Genomic DNA, 15,704 nt, shown 5'->3' on the forward strand with positions numbered 1-15,704 from the left:
CAGTCGTCTGTCGTCTGCTTTTCCATCTCAACTTTAATCGATCGACGACGTTAACTGAATCATCAAATGATCTCTTCGCGCGTCGTCCGTCCGTCCGTCCTCGCGCCGACGCGGCGACGCGCGCGAATACACCCTCTACCTCGACGCCACTCTACACCCACCACTAAGCAGCCAAATTAATGCCACGAATGAGACTTTCTTCGTTTACTGACCGCCGGTGAGCGCCTCGAGCGGGGAGAGGCCGTTCTTCGCCGCCTGAGGGTCGTTCCATACAAAGCGATGTCGGGGTGGAGTTCATTGGCGTCAGTTGGAGTTGAAAGGCGTCGAGGGCGGGGATTGAAAGCGAGGGATGAGCGGAGAGATGCGCCGGGAAAAGTCCTTAAGGAACGACGTTCACCACGCCAACGCGGTCGTATGGGGACCAGTGTATAGAACGCGCCTGGGAGGCGATGCCGAGCATGCCGATCATCGCGAGGCGGCCGTGCTTGAGCTCCGCGGTTTGGAGCTTGAACAGCGCCTCGGCGTCCGCGGACGCCGCGAGGCCTGAACGATGATTAATAACGATTCATGGATTCGGGGGTGGGGTAGGGTTAGCAGATGGTTTACTGGGGTGGGGTTTCGTCGGCGACGAAATGTCCGCGGAGAGAACCGAATTATGAATAGGTTCGCGGAGGCGCGAGGAAAATGAAGAGCCGCTTCGACGCGTATACGCGGTACGCACCGAGGGGATCGAAGTAGCCGCCCGGGTAGCAGCGCTTGTTGGAGTCGAGCTCGGACGAGCGCTTCACCTCCGCGAAGCCCATCGTCAGCACCTCGATCCACACGAGCGTCGTGACCGGGACGTTGATGTCGAAGCCGAGGTACTGCGGCTGCTCGTTCAGAACCTTGCCCGCGTCGACCCAGGAGATGCCAGTCTCGGACTCCGCGACGACCGCGCCGACGAGGCCGAGCATCGCCCAGCGGGAGTGCTGGAGCTCGCACTCGCGGAAGCGGACGATGTCGAACGCCTCGTTGAACGGCTGTGTTATCGCGTTGTGCGTTGGGGTTGTGAGACGAGGGTGGGGGGCGGGGCGGCGTGAGTCGTCGGGTGGGCGACCGGCGACCGATCGATTCGATCGGGAAAACGTCCTCCGCTCGCGGCTCGCGGGGAAAAACGAGCGATCGGAACCGCGGTCGATCGCGGCCGGATCGATCCGGAGTCGCGCGACGCGCCCCTCGCCGCGCGTCCGCCCGCCGCGCGTCGAGCGGGGCGCGGGGTATCGCGCGTAAACGAGAGAGAGAGTGCGCGACGCTTCCGCGCCGCGCGCGGACGCCGACGGCGCCGCGCGCGACCCGTCGTTCACGACGAAGGCGATAAAATGAAGCGTGTCGCGGGGTTTGTTTGAGGAAAAAAAGCGTACCACGATGGTGCGCTCCGTCGGCTTGTTGTCCACCTTCTTGAGCTTGCCGATCACGTTCCCGCTCGGGTTGATCGCCGCGCTCTGGTTGAGCGCGTCGAGGTCGAACTGAAGGTACTCGACCGGCTTGGAGAGCCCGAACGGGTCGAAGCCCGCGTCGCCCGGGAGCGTGCCGTCGAGGTACGCGGGCGGCTCCGGGTTGGACTCCCAGCCGTTCCACAGCGTGCGGTTGGGTCCGATGTTGCCCTTGCGCGCGCCGGAAGACGCGCCGCGCTTCGCGGGCGCGGACTTCTTCTTCGGCGCGGTCTTCTTCACCGGCGCGGCCTTCTTCTTGCCGAAGGCGGCGGACACGTTGAGGGAAGCGATGCAAGCCATGGTAAGGGTCGCGGTGTTGTCCGGACGGAGGCGGAGCGTGTGCGGGAATGAAGCGGTCGCGCGAGACGCGAGCGCAGATATCGAGCGAGACCGCCGCGGCTTCGGCCAATGAGATTTCCGCGCTGGCGCGCACGCGATCTTCTCTGTCGTGCTGACTGATTGCGCGTACGGCGAGTACGCGCTCGCGTAGTACGCGAGTGCCACTTGTCAGGAATCAGGTCTCGTCGCGGGTTTTGGTTTTTTTTGGCAGCGCCCGCTCGAGCGAGAGTGGGCACCGAGCCCTCTGTCATTTCGACGCGCCGCGTCGCTCATCTCTAGTAGTCCTCGTCGTCATGCCCGCCGCCGCCGCCGCCGCCGCCGCCGCCTCCGCCTCCGCGGCGTCCCGCGCCGCGCCGCTCTCGACGCCGCGCGCGTCGCGCCGCGCCGCGCCGCGCGCCGCCGCGCGGTGCGCGGCGTCCAACACGACGAACGCGCGATTCGCGCTCCTCTTCGACTGCGACGGCGTCATCGTCGAGACCGGTACGATCGTCCCTCCCCCTCCCTCCCTCCTCGACGAACGAACGCGGATCGAACCCTGACCCCGCCGCCTGGGTTCGAGCCCGAGGGTAGCGGCGACGGCGCGCGTCGCGTCGCGTCGCGCGCGGCGTCGCCCGACGCGCGCGCGCTTCTTCGCTTCCGTCGTTCGTCCGGCCGTCTTATCCTCCGCCCCGCTCGCATCTTGTTTATACATCGACATCGCATCTATCGACGCGCTCATCGTCGTCGCCGCCGCCGTCGTCCGCGCAGAGGAGCTGCACCGCCGCGCGTACAACGCGTCGTTCGAGCACTACGAGCTCACGATCGACGGCGTGCCGCTGAGTTGGAGCGTGGAGTACTACGACGTTCTCGCGAACACCGTCGGCGGGGGCAAGCCGAAGATGAAGGCGCGTTCAAAACGTTTTTCACCCGCACCTCGGTTTCAACGTTTGATCGCGGCCCCTTTCAACTGACCGACGCGACGTCGAACTTTTTTCGCACGCAGTGGCACTTCGGGAAGAACGGTTGGCCGAAGTCTCCGCGGTTCTTCTCCGGCGCGCTCCCCGCGTGCGAGGACGACGAAAACGCGCTCGTGGACGCGCTGCAGGATAAGAAGACGGAATTTTACAAGAAGATCGTCGAGGAGACCGCGGAGGCGCGGCCGGGGGTGTTACGTTTGATGGACGAAGCGATCGCGGACCCGTCCATCGCCGTCGGCATCTGTTCCGCCGCGACGAAAGCAGGTAGGTAGACTGGTCCCCATACGACCGCGTTCGCGCGGTGCACGCCGTTCCTTAAGAAGAGCTTTCTTTTCCCGCGTCCTCGTCCATTTTCACCCACACGATGTGCCACGTCACCGAATCTGATCCCGCGCCGGCCAATAGGCTTCGAGAAAGTCGTTAACAGCGTCGTCGGGCCGGAGCGCCTCTCCAAGCTCGACGTCATCATGGCCGGCGACGACGTCACGCGGAAGAAGCCGGACCCTCTGATATACAACCTCGCGCGCGAGAAAGTGGGTCTCCCCGCGTCGAAGTGCGTCGTCGTGGAGGACTCGCTCGTGGGACTCCGCGCCGCCGTCGGCGCCGACATGCCGGCGCGTTCTGTACACTGGTCCCCGTACGACCGCGTTCGCGCGGCGCACGCCGTTCCTTAAGGACTTTTCCCGGCGTCTCTCTCCGCCCACCCCCCGCTTTCAATCCCCGCCCTCGGCGCCTTTCAACTCCAACTGACGCCTTTCGACTCCGCCCCGACTGACGCCTTCCGACTCCGCCCCGTTTTCCCTCATCAGTGCTTGATCACGCCGTGCCCGTCTTCCGACGTCCCGGACTTTAAGAAGGAGGGCGCGATGGCGGTGTGCGACGACAGGAAAGGTTTGGAAGGGCCGCCGCGGGTGACGGTGAAGGGGTTGTTTCCGGAGGGCGCGGAGTCGCCGTCGTTCGAGGGGCTGTGAGAGCGGGCTCGGAGCGGCGGCGCGCCGCGGTGGTTTTATTCTTAAATTATTTTTTCTGTGCTTTTTATTTTCTCTTCTCGAAAAAAAACGCGCGAGATATTTCGCTCATCACAACCGACGCCCGTCGCGCCTCCTCGGTCCGGCCGGCGCGGCCATGATCCTCCGCGGCGTCGCGCCGAGCGCGTCCGCCGCGCCGGTCGCGATCCGCGCGTCTCGCCGCGTCGTCGTCGCGCGCGGCGGCGGCGTCGCGACCGCGTCGCGACCGCGACGAAGATCGTCGTCGTCGAAATCGTCTAAGGCGCGTTCTATACACTGGTTCCCATACGGCCGCGTTGGCGTGGTGAACGCCGATCCTTAAGGACTTTTGCCGTCGTTTCTCTCCGCCCACACCTCGGTTTCAATCCCCGCCTTTGACGCCTTTCAACTCCACCTGACGCCTTTCGACTCCACCCCGATATCATCGCTCGTATGGAACGACCCTCAGATGAAAGATTCGCGACGACGCGCGACGCGCGGGAGGATCTCCCTCGCGGCGTCGCGCGCGTCGCCCCGAGACGACGACGGCGGACCGTCGCCGCCGCCGTCGCCGTCGTCGTCGTCGTTCGCGGACGACCTCGCGTCCGCGACCGGCGACGTCCCCGACGACGTCGAAGCCGCCACCGCGACGCGCGACGCGAACGCGCGATCCGAAGCGCTGCTCGCCGCGAGAGCGGTCGACGCGTCGCGCGAGCTCCCGCCGGACACGATCGCGCCGATGCCGGAGTGGCTCTACGACCGCCGCCTGGACATCGTGCCCGCGGTCTTCGGGCGTCTGAACCCGTTCAGCGGCGTGCTGGTGTACTACACCGGCGCGGTGTTGGGCGAGTGCGGCGGCGCGCCGCTCGTGGCGCTGCAGTGGATCGCGTTCGTCTTCGCGCCCGCGTTGGCGGCGACGGCGTCGTTACGGTGCGCCACGTGTACCAACCGCGCGATTTGATTGGCCGGTTGGCTTCCTCGTTTTCCACGTGTCGATTCGTCGGCGAGCATCGCGCGTCCACGTCATCGCCACGTCAGCACCGACCGACGCCCACCCGCCCTCCGCGTCGTCGCCAGGTACTTTTGGCGCGAGCGGCGCATCCGGCGTCGACGCGAGAGAGCCGCGGCGAAGGGCGCGTCGCCGCCGCCCCCCGAGTACCCGTGGGCGCGGTCGTGCCGCCCCGCGTGGCTCGATATTCACTTGGGGTACGCGCTGCTGCTGCCCGCGGGCGCGGCCGGCGGCGAGGGCGCGAGCTGGTGGCTTCTGTTGGCGCCGGCGTTCATGGCGATTCGATTCGTCGGCGGCTTGAGGCGCGTTCATATTTACACCGGTCCCCGTACGACCGCGTCGGCGTGGTGAACGCCATTTCTTAAGGACTCACTTTATCTCCTCGCGCCGGCGGTCCCGGACATCTTTGCCTTTCTTTGAACTCCACCCCTGACGCATTTCGACTCCGCCCGACGTTCGCTCGCGCAGACTCGGAGGCGGCCGACGGTTCGCGTTCGGCCGTCGCGTCTTCGCGATGGCGAAACGCGTCGTCTGCGTCGTCGGCGGCGCCGCGTGCCTCGCCGCGCTCCTCGCGAACGCGTCCGCGACGCTGAAACTCGCGCTCGCGGGCTTGGAGGGCGGCGGGTGGGTCGCGTACGCGCTCGCGCCGTTGGCGTTTCTCGCGACGTTCCTCTTTTACCTCGCCCCCGCGGCGTTATTACCGGGCGCGATATCGCGCGCGTGGCGAGGCGAGGGGTTCGATAAACCTCGCTTGAAAGACGAGGACGAGACGGCCGCGATGCTGCTTTCGCTCACGAAGGGTTCGGGCACGGGTTCGAGCACGGATTCGAGCACGGATTCGAACGCCGCCGCGCGGTCGGTCGCCGCCGCGAAAGAGGCGGACGAGAAGCGGAAGAAGAACGCGTGGACGGCGATCGGATTCGTCGCAATGGCGGTGCGACCCCCGCCGAGACCTTCGAGCCGCCTTCCCGCGCCGCCCTCCTCCCCCCGTCGCTCTCTCTCGTCCAACGAAACGTCCACGTCATCAGCACACTCACCAATCGCATACCTTCCCGCCCCAATCACAGGCGTCGATCGCGTCCGGCAGCGACGTCCCGATCTTCGCGTGCTTCTTCGCGCAGCTCTTCTTGAAAGACCCGACGAAGTTGATGCAGGTGATGATAGACAAGGGGGACCCGAGCCGCGCGGAGATGGACGAGAAGCTCGCGGCGAGTGTGGGGGGGGTATTAGGAGGATGGGGAGGAGGGCGCCGGCGGGAGAAGGAGAAGGAGAAGGGCGACGGCGACGGCGCGGCGGCGGCGTCGTCGTAGCTCGTGCCTACGAGGCGCTGAGGCAAACGCTAGTCTAACTACCCTGAATTCTGAACCTAGCTAGTCTACCTACCTAGCGACGGCGTCTTAAGTTATCTTCTACGCGCGCGCGCGGACGACGCTCGCGTCTCAAACCAGTCGAAGCTCGAACACGCGGACGAGCTCCTCGCCGTCCTTTTTGTCGAACGCAACGTCGCGGACGGCAAACCCGTGCGGGCCCGCTTTCGACAGAAACGCCGCCAGGTGCGGATCCGGCGACAGCGGCGGCGTCTCGCCCGTGTTCTCCGGGCGGGGCAGCGGCGGCCGGCGCTCCGTGTGCGCCATGATGAAACGCCCGTCTCTCGCGCGTTTATTACTATTGTTTTGAGCGAGGTCGCCGCCGAGGAGCTTACGCGCGGCGCGCAGCAACGGCGCGACGACGTCGAAGTCGTACACCACGTCGGCGGCGACGACGACGTCGAACGGAGCCGGGGCTGGGGATTTCTTCGACGCGTCGACGACGTCCCCGTCCCCGTCCCCGTCCCCGTCCCCGTCCCGCGCCGCCCACGGATCCATACGGAGGAGTGCGTCGATATCGGCGTCGTCCCTGAAGTCGACGCGCGCGACGCGCGTTTTCACGCCGCCGCCCCGTCGCGGGTCGTCGTCGTCGTCGTCGTCGTCGGGATTCAGGGGCGCTCTATACGAGCGAACGTCGAGTTGGAGTTCAAAGGCGTCAGATGGAGTTGAAAGGCGCCGAGGTCGGGGATTGAAAGCGAGGGACCCTGGGCGGAGAGAAGCGCCGGGAAAAGTCCTTAAGGATCGGCGTTCACCACGCGAACGCGGTCGTATGGGGACCAGTGTGTGGAACGCGCCTCAGATTCAGATTCATCGCGACGTTCTCTCGCAACAGCGACACCGCCCGCGGGAGCTTGTCCGTGATGATCACCGCGTCCTTCCTCTTCTTCTTCCGCGACGAAGATCGCAGCGCACGCGCCGCGACGATCCCGACGACGCCCATCCCCGCGCCGAGCTCGACGACGCGCGTCCCGGGGCCCGTCGCGCCCGATCCGCCGCCGTCGCCGTCGTCGTCGTCGTCGACCGTCGCGGTCATCGCGATCGCGCGTCGCACCGCCGCGCACGCGCCGCGGACGCCCGTCCACACGAGCCCGAGGCGCATGCGCTCGCCGCCGTCCATGACGCCGTCGTCGTCGTCCTCCTCCTCCTCCTCCTCCGCGTCTCTCGCGCGCGTCGTCGACGCGGGCCGCGCGTGGCGATCGCATCGGACCGTCGTCTCGTCGTCGTCGTCGTCGCATCGGCACCCTCGAGGCAACACTCGCTGGTCCGCGGCCCAAACGAGCGCGCAGCGGCGGCGGCGTCGCGTCGTGGCGCGCGGCGGGACCTCCCCATCCTCCTCCTCCTCCTCCTCGTCGTCGTCGGAGTCGGAGTCGTGGAAATGCACGAGGCGAAACGCGTCGTCGTCGGCCATCGCGCGCGGCGGGCGGCGGCGTGGCCGACACTGATGAGAGCGACGAACGTGGGGCGGACTCGTCATCAACGCGCGAACACTCAACGAAGAAATTCATGCGCCCCTCCGCTCGTCCGTCGCGCACAACGCAGCGCGCGGTGGACCCTCCACCCCCCGAGGAAGCGCGCGCGACTTTCGCCGCGTCTTCGCCGCCCGTCGCCGCCCTCGTCGCGCCGTCGTCGTCGCCGCCCGCGCGCGAGCGAAGCGAAGCGAAGCGCGCGACTCGACGAGATCGTCGTCCGCCTTTCCATCGTCCGTCGATCGCTCGCGCGACCGCGCGTCGTCACGCCGCCGTCGCCGTCATGTCGCGCCCGCAGGAGTTTAAGAACCGGCCGGGCAACGTCGCGAAGGTCGTGACGTTCGACTCCACGCAGCAGCAGGTCGCGGTGTACGAAGCCTCCGACCCTAACGAGGTGCGCCCCCCGATCGGCGGAGATCTCGCGTCGATCGATGAACCCCGCCGCTCGCGCCGCGCCGCGTCCCGCCCGCCGACCCCACACCAAACCCTAATAACCCTAACCCTCGTAACCCTACCCCACCGAAACCACCATCCGTCATTCCCCAGGGCAAGACCGGCGACCCGGTGAAAGACCTCGAGGCGAAGCTGAACTACATCACCGAGGCGGTGCCCCTCGTGGACAACATCGTCGCGGGCTCCACCGCGGGCGCCGGCTCAGGCGCGTTCTGTCATCTCACACCGGTCCCCATACGACCGCGTCGGCGTGGTGAACGCGATCCCTTAAGGACTTTCTCACCCGGCGTGTCTCTCCGCCCATCAAGGGTCCCTCGGTTTTAATCCCGACGCACACACCTCGACGCCTTTCAACTCCGCTTCTGACGCCTTTGAACTCCGCCCCGACATTCGTCGCTTTGAACGATGGAACGACCCTCAGGGGAATTCCACACGTATCGCATGCACCGCCGCCGAGAGATGCTGCGGCTGAACGCGATGCACGCGGAGGACAAGGCGAACGCGGCCGAGGAGGCGTTCCGGAAGCGCCGCGCGGAGGTGGACGCGATGGAGGAGGCCAAGCTGGAGAAGAACCGAAGCAAACGCGCGAAGAAAAAGGCGAAAGTCGCGGCGGCGCGAGAGGCGAAAAAGGCTGAGAGAGCGGCGTCGAAGAACGGACGCGGCGACGGCGGGGGAGGAGACGGCGGCGGCGGGGACGGCGGGGACGGGAAGGAGAAGAGCGGCGGGAGCAGCCCGAGGGATAGCGACCAGGGCGCGGGCGCCGCGGACTTCGAGACGCTCGATTAGAGAAGATGTCAGCGAGCACCACGCGGACAGGAACGAACCTGAACCTGACTCTATCCGCGAATAATAATGCACTCTCCGCCCGTCGCCGCGCCGCACTCCGAGCCGCGCGCGGGCCATGTCGTCCGTCGCGTCGCTCGCGCGCGCGGCCGCGATCGCCGCGCCGGCCACGCGCCGCGCCGCGCCGCCGCGGCCGCGCGCGTCGCCCCGCCGGCTCCCTCGCGCCGCCTCGCGCGTCGCCGCCTCGTCGTCGTCGTCGTCGTCGTCTTCGTCCCCGGACGACGCCCCCGCGCGCAGGCGGCTCGAGCTGACGCCCAAGGGGGACGACACCCCCGAGCAGATCCTGCGCGTCTCGCGCGGGACCTCGTTCGAGGGCCTGAAGGTGGCGCGGCGAGACGCGCTCGAGGCGGCGAACGCGGAGGGAGGCGGCGGCGCGGCGCGCGTCGCCAAGGTGGAGATGGCGTTCGACGCGCTCATCGCGGAGTCGCGGAACTTTTTCCTCGGCGCCGTGGAGAGCGCGCCGACGGACGCGAACGCGCGGTTTCGGCTCGGGAACTTTTACCAGACGCTGGAGAAGTTCGACGACGCGGAGAAGTGCTATCGCGCGGCGGCGGCGCTGGACAACGCGCACGTGGACGCGATGAACAACCTCGCGATGATTCTCCAAGAGCGCGGCGGCGACGCCGTGGACGAAGCCGAGGCGTACTACCTCCGCTGCGTCGAGGTCGATCCAAAGTACGTCGCACGCCACGTGTCAACCGACGTGTTGTCAAAAACGTGTCGCCTTGATCACATTCATATCTCGACCAATCGATAGCATCCACGTCATCGCACCTGACCAATCGCATCCTCCCACGTGTCACTCGCTCATCAGGTGCGTCGACGCGATGTTCAACTGGGCGACGTTGAAGCTGCAGTGCCGGCGAGATCTAGACGGGTGCCGCGTCCTCATCAACAAGGTCGTGGAGATCCAGCCGGAGCTGAGAGACCACCGGCTGGTGAAAGCGCTGAGGGGGGAGGAGGAGGCGGTCGAGGCCGCGGGGGGGGGGTTCGCGGACCAGTCGTGACTGACGCGCGGCCGCGACGGACCGACCCCGAGCGCGATAAGTGTATACGATGAACGACGCGCTCGTGAATGATGCGAATCTACTATTGTATGCTATGCAAACGCTCCTCCCTCGCGTCGTCGAGGGGACGTCCCGCCGCCCGCCCGCCCGCCTCAGACGTCTCCATCCAGAGACTGAGACTTCTCTTCTCTTCTCCCCAAACAGACCTCTCAGACTTCTCTCAGACTTCGATCTCGAACACCTCGTCGCCGCCGCCGTCCGCCCTCGGCGGATCGGGCTTCTTCGCGAGCGGCGCGTCTTTCCAACGCAGCAACGCCCAGTCCACCCCTTTGAAAAACGGGTGCGCCTTGACCTCCTCCGCGCCCCCTCTCGTCCCCAACCGCTCGCTCGGATCGCGTCGCAGCAGCTGCGAGAGCAAATCCTTCAGCTCCGGGCTCGTCGGCGGGTTCGACGGGAAGCTGAGCGGCTGAGAGATGATGTTCTGAAACGTCGTTCCATACGAGCGATGATATCGGGGTGGAGTTGAAAGGCGTCAGAAGCGGAGTTGAAAGGCGTCGAAGGCGGGGATTGAAAGCGAGGGACCCTGGGCGGAGAGAGACGACGGGAGAGAAAGTCCTTAAGGATCGGCGTTCACCACGCGAACGGGGTCGTATGGGAACCAGTGTGATACTAGAACGCGCCTGAAACGTCTGCTCGCGTTTCGACGCGCGAAACGGCGTCAGCCCGAACACGCACTCGTGGATGAAGATGCCGAGCTCCCACCAGTCGATCGAGCTCGTGTGCCCCGTGCTGTTCAACACCTCCGGGGCGAGGTACTCTTCCGTGCCGACGAAGGAGTTGGTGAACGCGAACGGCTCCGCGACGAGGCGCGGGGTGTCGCGGCGGGTCGCGGGGTTCGAGCCGCCGCCGCCGCCCTTGCCGCAGAAGCCCCCCCCACCTCTTGAACTCGAACTCTCCGAGCCGGCGTCCGACGGCCGACGCTCCTTCTTCCCGCCGCCGCCGCTTCCCCCCCCGCCGCCGCTCCCTCTCCCGCTCCCGCTCGTCGTCGCGCTCCCGCCGCCGGCCACGACGTCCTCGCCCTTGCCGTCGATCATGACGACGTGCGCGCGGCTCGACGCGCAGTAGGAGAGGTCAAAGTCCGTCACGATGACGTGTCCGTTCCGACGCAACAAAATGTTCTCCGGCTTCAAGTCGCGATAGATGAAGCCCATCAGGTGGAGGTACTGCAGCGCGCACAGAACCTCCGCGGCGTAAAACTTGGTCGTCGCCTCGGTGAAGCGCTTCCCGGGCTGCTTTTGCAGCGTCTCGTACAGCTCGCCGCCCTCGCAGTACTCCATCAAAAAGTACAGGTGCGTGTCCGTCTGAAACGCCGAGTACAGCGTCGCGACGAACGGGTGATCGACCGCCTCGAGAATTCGACCCTCCGTCCGCACGCGATGAAGCTTGTTTCGATCCACCATCTCCTGCTTCACGAGAACTTTCATCGCGAACTTCGCGCTCGGCGCGTCGCGCAGGCTCACGAGGTGCACCGCGCCGACGTCGCCGTGCCCGAGCCGCGTCAACGGCGTGAAATCCTCCGGCGCCAAACGCTCTATACAGGCGAACGTCGGGGTGGAGTTGAAAGGCGTCAGTTGAAGTTGAAAGGCAACGCGGGCGGGGATTGAAACCGAGGGGTGGGATGGGCGGAGAGATGCGCCGGGAGAGAAAGTCCTTAAGGATCGGCGTTCACCGCGCCGACGCGGTCGTATGGGGACCAGTCAGTGTGAGATGGAACGCGCCTGGTCTCCCCGCCGCCTTGTGCGCGGCCACGATCTTCCGCAGCGCCGCCCAGTTCGCGTCTCCGGCCTGGTGCGGCTTCGGCGCGCCGAGGCGGCCGACCATCCTCGCCCACGGCAGCTCGCCGTCCGCTGCAGTGAGCCCGCCGATCGCTTCCAAGACTTTTTTCGTCGCGGCTTTCGACTTTGACTTGCCCTCGTCGTCGCCCGAGTGCCGCGGCGTCGGCGCCTTCGTCTGCCTCAGAAGCTCGACGCTGTCAAGGCGGCGGCCGTCCGCGTCCGTGTACACGGTCACGTCCACCTGCACCCCCGCGAAGAACCTGACCTCGCCCGCGTGGTCCCTGACGGGCGCGAGCGTGAACATGTTCCAGAACGGTTTCCCTTGCTTCGTGTAGTTGAGCAGGCGAACCGTGCACTCTCGGTTGTCTTTGATCGCGTTCCGAATCTCCTTCACCGCGTCGCGGTCCGTCCCCGCGCCCTGCAAGAACCGGCAGTTCCGCCCCAAGATCTCCTCGCGGCCGTACCCGGTGAAATCCAAGAACCCGTCGGACGCGAACACGATCGGGCAATCCGGCAGCGACGGGTCGCTGATGAGAAACGACTGCTGAATGCGTTCCATCGTCGTCGCCATGTCCAGCCCCTCTCTCGCGCGCGAGTTCCTCGTCGCGTCCGCGTCGATCCCCTCGCCCTTCATGACCGCCTTCTCCACGTCCTCCACGCCCGGGTAGTTCTGGTCCTTGAGTCTCTGGTCGTACCGAACGAGCAGCGGCAAGCCTTTCTCGTCTTTGGGTCGAGGGTCCGTACGAGCGAGCGATGATATCGGGGTGGAGTTGAAAGGCGTCAGAAGCAAGCGGAGTTGAAAGGAGGTGTCGAGGTGCGTCGGGATTGAAACCGAGGGACCCTGATGGGCGGAGAGATGCGCCGCAGGGAAGAAAAGTCATCAAGAGACGGCGTTCACCACGCCGACGCGGTCGTACGGTAACCAGTGCCCGGAGATGACAGAACGCGCCTTTGGCGCCGACGACGCCGCCGTCGCCGACGGTTCGTCCCACCTCGCCCTCCGTCCGGTCCGTTACGTCCACCTGCACGCCGATGAACTTCGCGACCGTGCCGTCCTCCATCTTCACCGGCGCGATCGTGAGAAGGTTCCAGAACGGCGTCCCGTCCTTCTTGTAGTTTTGGAGTCTGAGGGTCGTTCCATACGAGCGAACGTCGGGGTGGAGTCGAAAGGCGTCAGTTGGAGTTGAAAGGCGTCGAGGGCGGGGATTGAAAGCGAGGGACCCTGGGCGGAGAGACACGCCGGGAAAAGTCCTTAAGGATCGGCGTTCACCACGCCAACGCGGTCGTATGGCGACCAGTGTATAGAACGCGCCTGATGGTCAAACGCTCGCCTTTTTGCACGGCGTCGCGAATCTTTTGCACGTCGTCGCGATCGGTGTCTTCGCCCTGCAGGAACCTGCAGTTGCGGTTGATCACCTCCTCCGCGGAGTACCCGGTCATCTTCAAGAACCCGTCGGACGCGTACACGATCGGACAATCCGGCAGCGTCGGGTCGCTGACCGTGAACGTGTGCCGGACCGACGCCAGCGCCATCGTCAACCCTTTCGACGCCTCGGGCGCGGCGATCCCGCCGCTCTCGTCGACGGTGTATGACACACCCTGCGGCATCTTATCCGGCGGGACCTGACCGGACATCGCCGCCATGACGCGCCGCGCCGCGCCGCCGCGATCGGCCCTAGATTCGAACGCGACGACGCCGGGGAGAGATCGATCGACTGACGACGCGGAGATCGATCGATCCAGCTGGCGCCGCGCCGGGCGGATCGGACGGAAAGCTCCGGATAACGTTCGCGCGCGCGACGCGTTCGACGCGCGTCGTCCCCGACGCGACGCTCCGGCGCTCGACGCGAGATTCGACGCGCGCGCGCGTGATCGAGGACCGGCGCTCGGCGCTCGTCGTCCGTGCGCGACGCGGGTGCGGGTATGGCGACGCGTCACCGCGGAGGACTGATCGATAAAAAACCACGTGGTGCAGACGAGATGGTAGCAATTTGGTGTGCCGATGCCGAACCTCTCGGATTATCTCGGCCAATCGAAGGTCCGGAGTCCGTTTTCTGACTAGTTTCTCATACAAAACGTACTGTACTAGCTAGATATCATACTACTTTCGTACTTTCGGCGCCGCCCGATCGAGCTCGTTCGCGGACCGATACCGCGGCTACGACGCGGTCGTCGCGGCGACGAGGGGCTCGCGCGCGCGCGGAGGCGGCGGCGGCGGCTTCTGTTTCGGAGCCCCCTCCGCCACCGCCGCTTTCTCGCCTCTTTTCTCGCCGCCTTTTTCGCCGCCTTTCTCGACGCGGCGGCGCCTCGGCGGCCGCCGCCGCGACGCGCCGCCCGTCGCGTCGGGCGAATCAGCGCCTCCGTCCGCGCCGCCGCCCGCGCCCGCCTTCTCCTTAGTATCCTTCTCCCTCTTCCGCGGCCGTCGCTTCGCGCCGCCGCCGCTCGGTTTTTTCGCGCCTCCCTTCTCCGCGGGGGGCGACTCCGCGCCCTTCTTCTTCTTTTTCTCGGCACCCGCCGGTTTCTCTCTCGGCTTCTTCGCCTTCGCCTTCGCCTCCGCTCTCGCGGCTTCCTCAGCTCTCGCGGCTTCCTCCCTAGCTTCCGCCGCCTCCGCCGCCTCCGCGACCGCGAGCGCCCTCGCCGCCGCCTTCGCCGCCTTGATGTTCTCCTCCTCCGCGGTCAAGATATCCCGCAGACCCCCTCCCGCGAGCGGCGGCGGCGAATCCGGGACGTACCACGACCGGCTCTGCGCGCCGTCGACCGCGAACCCGCCGGTGACGCGGCGCGGCGACGACGACGACGTATTATTATTATACGACGATGCATACGCCGCCGCGGCTTCTTCTTCTTCGCGTTGAATCGCCGCGAGCGACGGCGACGTCCCGCCGCCCGCGGGGCTCCGCGACGACGAAAAAGAAGACGCGCCGCCGCCACCGCCCCACGCGTTCGACGTAGGCGAGGTAACGCCATCGACGCTGCCGTTTCCGGTTCTTCGCGCGGCGCCGCGGCCGCCGTACGACGCGCCGAGCCCCGCGAGCGCGCCGAGGGAGAGCGTCACCGCGCCGACGACGGGAGAGGAGCCGCCGCCGTCGTCGCACCGAGGAGGACGCGAGGGCAAACGCGAGGGCAAACGTGCGGCGGCGGCGGCGTACGCTTCGCCCGCCGCCGCCGCCGCCGCGGACTCGCGCGCCTGCGCGTCGAGGATCGCGCGCATGCCGCCGCCTCCCATCGGGCTTCGAGCGCCAGCGCCGCCCGCGACGACGGTGGGCGACGCGGCGCCGCCGCCCCCCGCGGCGGACCACGCCGGAGTCGTCGCCGCCGCGACTGACGCGACGTCTTCGTCCTCCTCCGCCGCCGCCGCCGAAGACCTCGCCAACGCCCGGGAGAGCCCGCCGGCGAGGAAGAACGACCGACCACCGCGCGACGCCGTGCGGTGCGCTCTCGACGCCGCCGCCTCCGCGGCGCGACGCGTGTTGGAGGACGCGACCGACCGCGTGTCGGACAGTGTCGGACATTGTCGGACAGAAGGCGCCGCGCCGCGGACGAGCGGCGCCGTCGGCGCCGTCAGCCAGCTCGTCCCGCGCGGCGCGATCGTCGGCGTCGTCGGGGACAGCGGCGGAAGGCCCTCCCCGGGGCGATGTTCCGATCGTCTTCGTCTTCGCGGCGGCGGCGGCGGCGGCGCGGGCGGGTCGACCCTGACGCGCGCGACGAGCTCGGAGACGGCGACGCGTCCACTTCGCGCGCGCACGCCCTCGTCGTCGTCGTCCTCCTCCTCCTCCTCCTCGTCGTCGTCGTCGTCGGTGACGTCGTCGCGCCCCGCGGCGCGCGCGAACGCGCGCTCGATGTCCCTGAGCGCCGGCGACGCGTCCCTCCCCCCGCGCAGACACTCGCAGTTTCGCTCCGCGAGCGCGGCGTCGAGGTTCGCCAGCGCGAAGAACCTGAGGGTCATTTTCCATACGAAGCGAATGACGGGG

At 67.1% G+C, this 15,704-nt stretch overlaps 11 protein-coding genes across 11 annotated transcripts; 6 read left to right on the forward strand and 5 right to left on the reverse strand.

Moving 5' to 3' along the window:
* Positions 1-2: 2 nt before the first annotated feature.
* On the reverse strand, positions 3-1,812 carry LHCB4 (chlorophyll a/b-binding protein CP29, chloroplast precursor). Its single transcript, XM_003063485.1, has 4 exons — positions 1,401-1,812; positions 722-1,019; positions 440-543; positions 3-255 (listed from the first exon to the last, which is right to left on the reverse strand). The coding sequence occupies exons 1-4, from the start codon at positions 1,770-1,772 to the stop codon at positions 205-207; spliced, it is 825 nt and encodes a 274-aa protein (XP_003063531.1). The 5' UTR covers positions 1,773-1,812; the 3' UTR covers positions 3-204.
* Positions 1,813-2,104: 292 nt separating this feature from the next.
* On the forward strand, positions 2,105-3,738 carry MICPUCDRAFT_53284 (uncharacterized protein; the record flags this gene model as incomplete). Its single annotated transcript, XM_003063290.1, has 5 exons — positions 2,105-2,291; positions 2,559-2,668; positions 2,794-3,031; positions 3,173-3,432; positions 3,577-3,738. The coding sequence occupies 5 exons, from the start codon at positions 2,105-2,107 to the stop codon at positions 3,736-3,738; spliced, it is 957 nt and encodes a 318-aa protein (XP_003063336.1).
* A 484-nt stretch (positions 3,739-4,222) lies between these two features.
* Positions 4,223-5,113, forward strand: MICPUCDRAFT_53285 (uncharacterized protein; the record flags this gene model as incomplete). The annotated part of the gene is made up of 2 exons (XM_003063291.1): positions 4,223-4,683; positions 4,831-5,113. 2 exons carry the CDS (start codon positions 4,223-4,225, stop codon positions 5,111-5,113), a joined length of 744 nt encoding a protein of 247 aa, XP_003063337.1.
* A 163-nt stretch (positions 5,114-5,276) lies between these two features.
* MICPUCDRAFT_53286 (uncharacterized protein) lies at positions 5,277-6,072 on the forward strand (the record flags this gene model as incomplete). Its single annotated transcript, XM_003063292.1, has 2 exons — positions 5,277-5,696; positions 5,830-6,072. The coding sequence occupies 2 exons, from the start codon at positions 5,277-5,279 to the stop codon at positions 6,070-6,072; spliced, it is 663 nt and encodes a 220-aa protein (XP_003063338.1).
* Positions 6,073-6,201: 129 nt separating this feature from the next.
* MICPUCDRAFT_53287 (uncharacterized protein) lies at positions 6,202-6,627 on the reverse strand (the record flags this gene model as incomplete). Its single annotated transcript, XM_003063486.1, has 1 exon — positions 6,202-6,627. One exon carries the CDS (start codon positions 6,625-6,627, stop codon positions 6,202-6,204), a length of 426 nt encoding a protein of 141 aa, XP_003063532.1.
* A 250-nt stretch (positions 6,628-6,877) lies between these two features.
* MICPUCDRAFT_53288 (uncharacterized protein) lies at positions 6,878-7,537 on the reverse strand (the record flags this gene model as incomplete). Its single annotated transcript, XM_003063487.1, has 1 exon — positions 6,878-7,537. The coding sequence occupies one exon, from the start codon at positions 7,535-7,537 to the stop codon at positions 6,878-6,880; it is 660 nt and encodes a 219-aa protein (XP_003063533.1).
* A 341-nt stretch (positions 7,538-7,878) lies between these two features.
* Positions 7,879-8,372, forward strand: MICPUCDRAFT_53289 (uncharacterized protein; the record flags this gene model as incomplete). Its single annotated transcript, XM_003063293.1, has 2 exons — positions 7,879-7,989; positions 8,142-8,372. 2 exons carry the CDS (start codon positions 7,879-7,881, stop codon positions 8,370-8,372), a joined length of 342 nt encoding a protein of 113 aa, XP_003063339.1.
* An 81-nt stretch (positions 8,373-8,453) lies between these two features.
* Positions 8,454-8,834, forward strand: MICPUCDRAFT_53290 (uncharacterized protein; the record flags this gene model as incomplete). Its single annotated transcript, XM_003063294.1, has 1 exon — positions 8,454-8,834. One exon carries the CDS (start codon positions 8,454-8,456, stop codon positions 8,832-8,834), a length of 381 nt encoding a protein of 126 aa, XP_003063340.1.
* Positions 8,835-8,949: 115 nt separating this feature from the next.
* On the forward strand, positions 8,950-9,898 carry MICPUCDRAFT_42857 (uncharacterized protein; the record flags this gene model as incomplete). The annotated part of the gene is made up of 2 exons (XM_003063295.1): positions 8,950-9,566; positions 9,706-9,898. 2 exons carry the CDS (start codon positions 8,950-8,952, stop codon positions 9,896-9,898), a joined length of 810 nt encoding a protein of 269 aa, XP_003063341.1.
* A 51-nt stretch (positions 9,899-9,949) lies between these two features.
* On the reverse strand, positions 9,950-13,653 carry PHOT (phototropin, blue light receptor). Its single transcript, XM_003063488.1, has 5 exons — positions 13,046-13,653; positions 12,683-12,858; positions 11,677-12,456; positions 10,579-11,489; positions 9,950-10,379 (listed from the first exon to the last, which is right to left on the reverse strand). The coding sequence occupies exons 1-5, from the start codon at positions 13,375-13,377 to the stop codon at positions 10,119-10,121; spliced, it is 2,460 nt and encodes an 819-aa protein (XP_003063534.1). The 5' UTR covers positions 13,378-13,653; the 3' UTR covers positions 9,950-10,118.
* Positions 13,654-13,891: 238 nt separating this feature from the next.
* On the reverse strand, positions 13,892-15,679 carry MICPUCDRAFT_48886 (uncharacterized protein; the record flags this gene model as incomplete). The annotated part of the gene is made up of 1 exon (XM_003063489.1): positions 13,892-15,679. One exon carries the CDS (start codon positions 15,677-15,679, stop codon positions 13,892-13,894), a length of 1,788 nt encoding a protein of 595 aa, XP_003063535.1.
* Positions 15,680-15,704: the final 25 nt, after the last annotated feature.

This window comes from Micromonas pusilla (assembly GCF_000151265.4).
Source record: "Micromonas pusilla CCMP1545 genomic scaffold MICPUCscaffold_14, whole genome shotgun sequence".
Taxonomy (NCBI): domain Eukaryota; kingdom Viridiplantae; phylum Chlorophyta; class Mamiellophyceae; order Mamiellales; family Mamiellaceae; genus Micromonas; species Micromonas pusilla.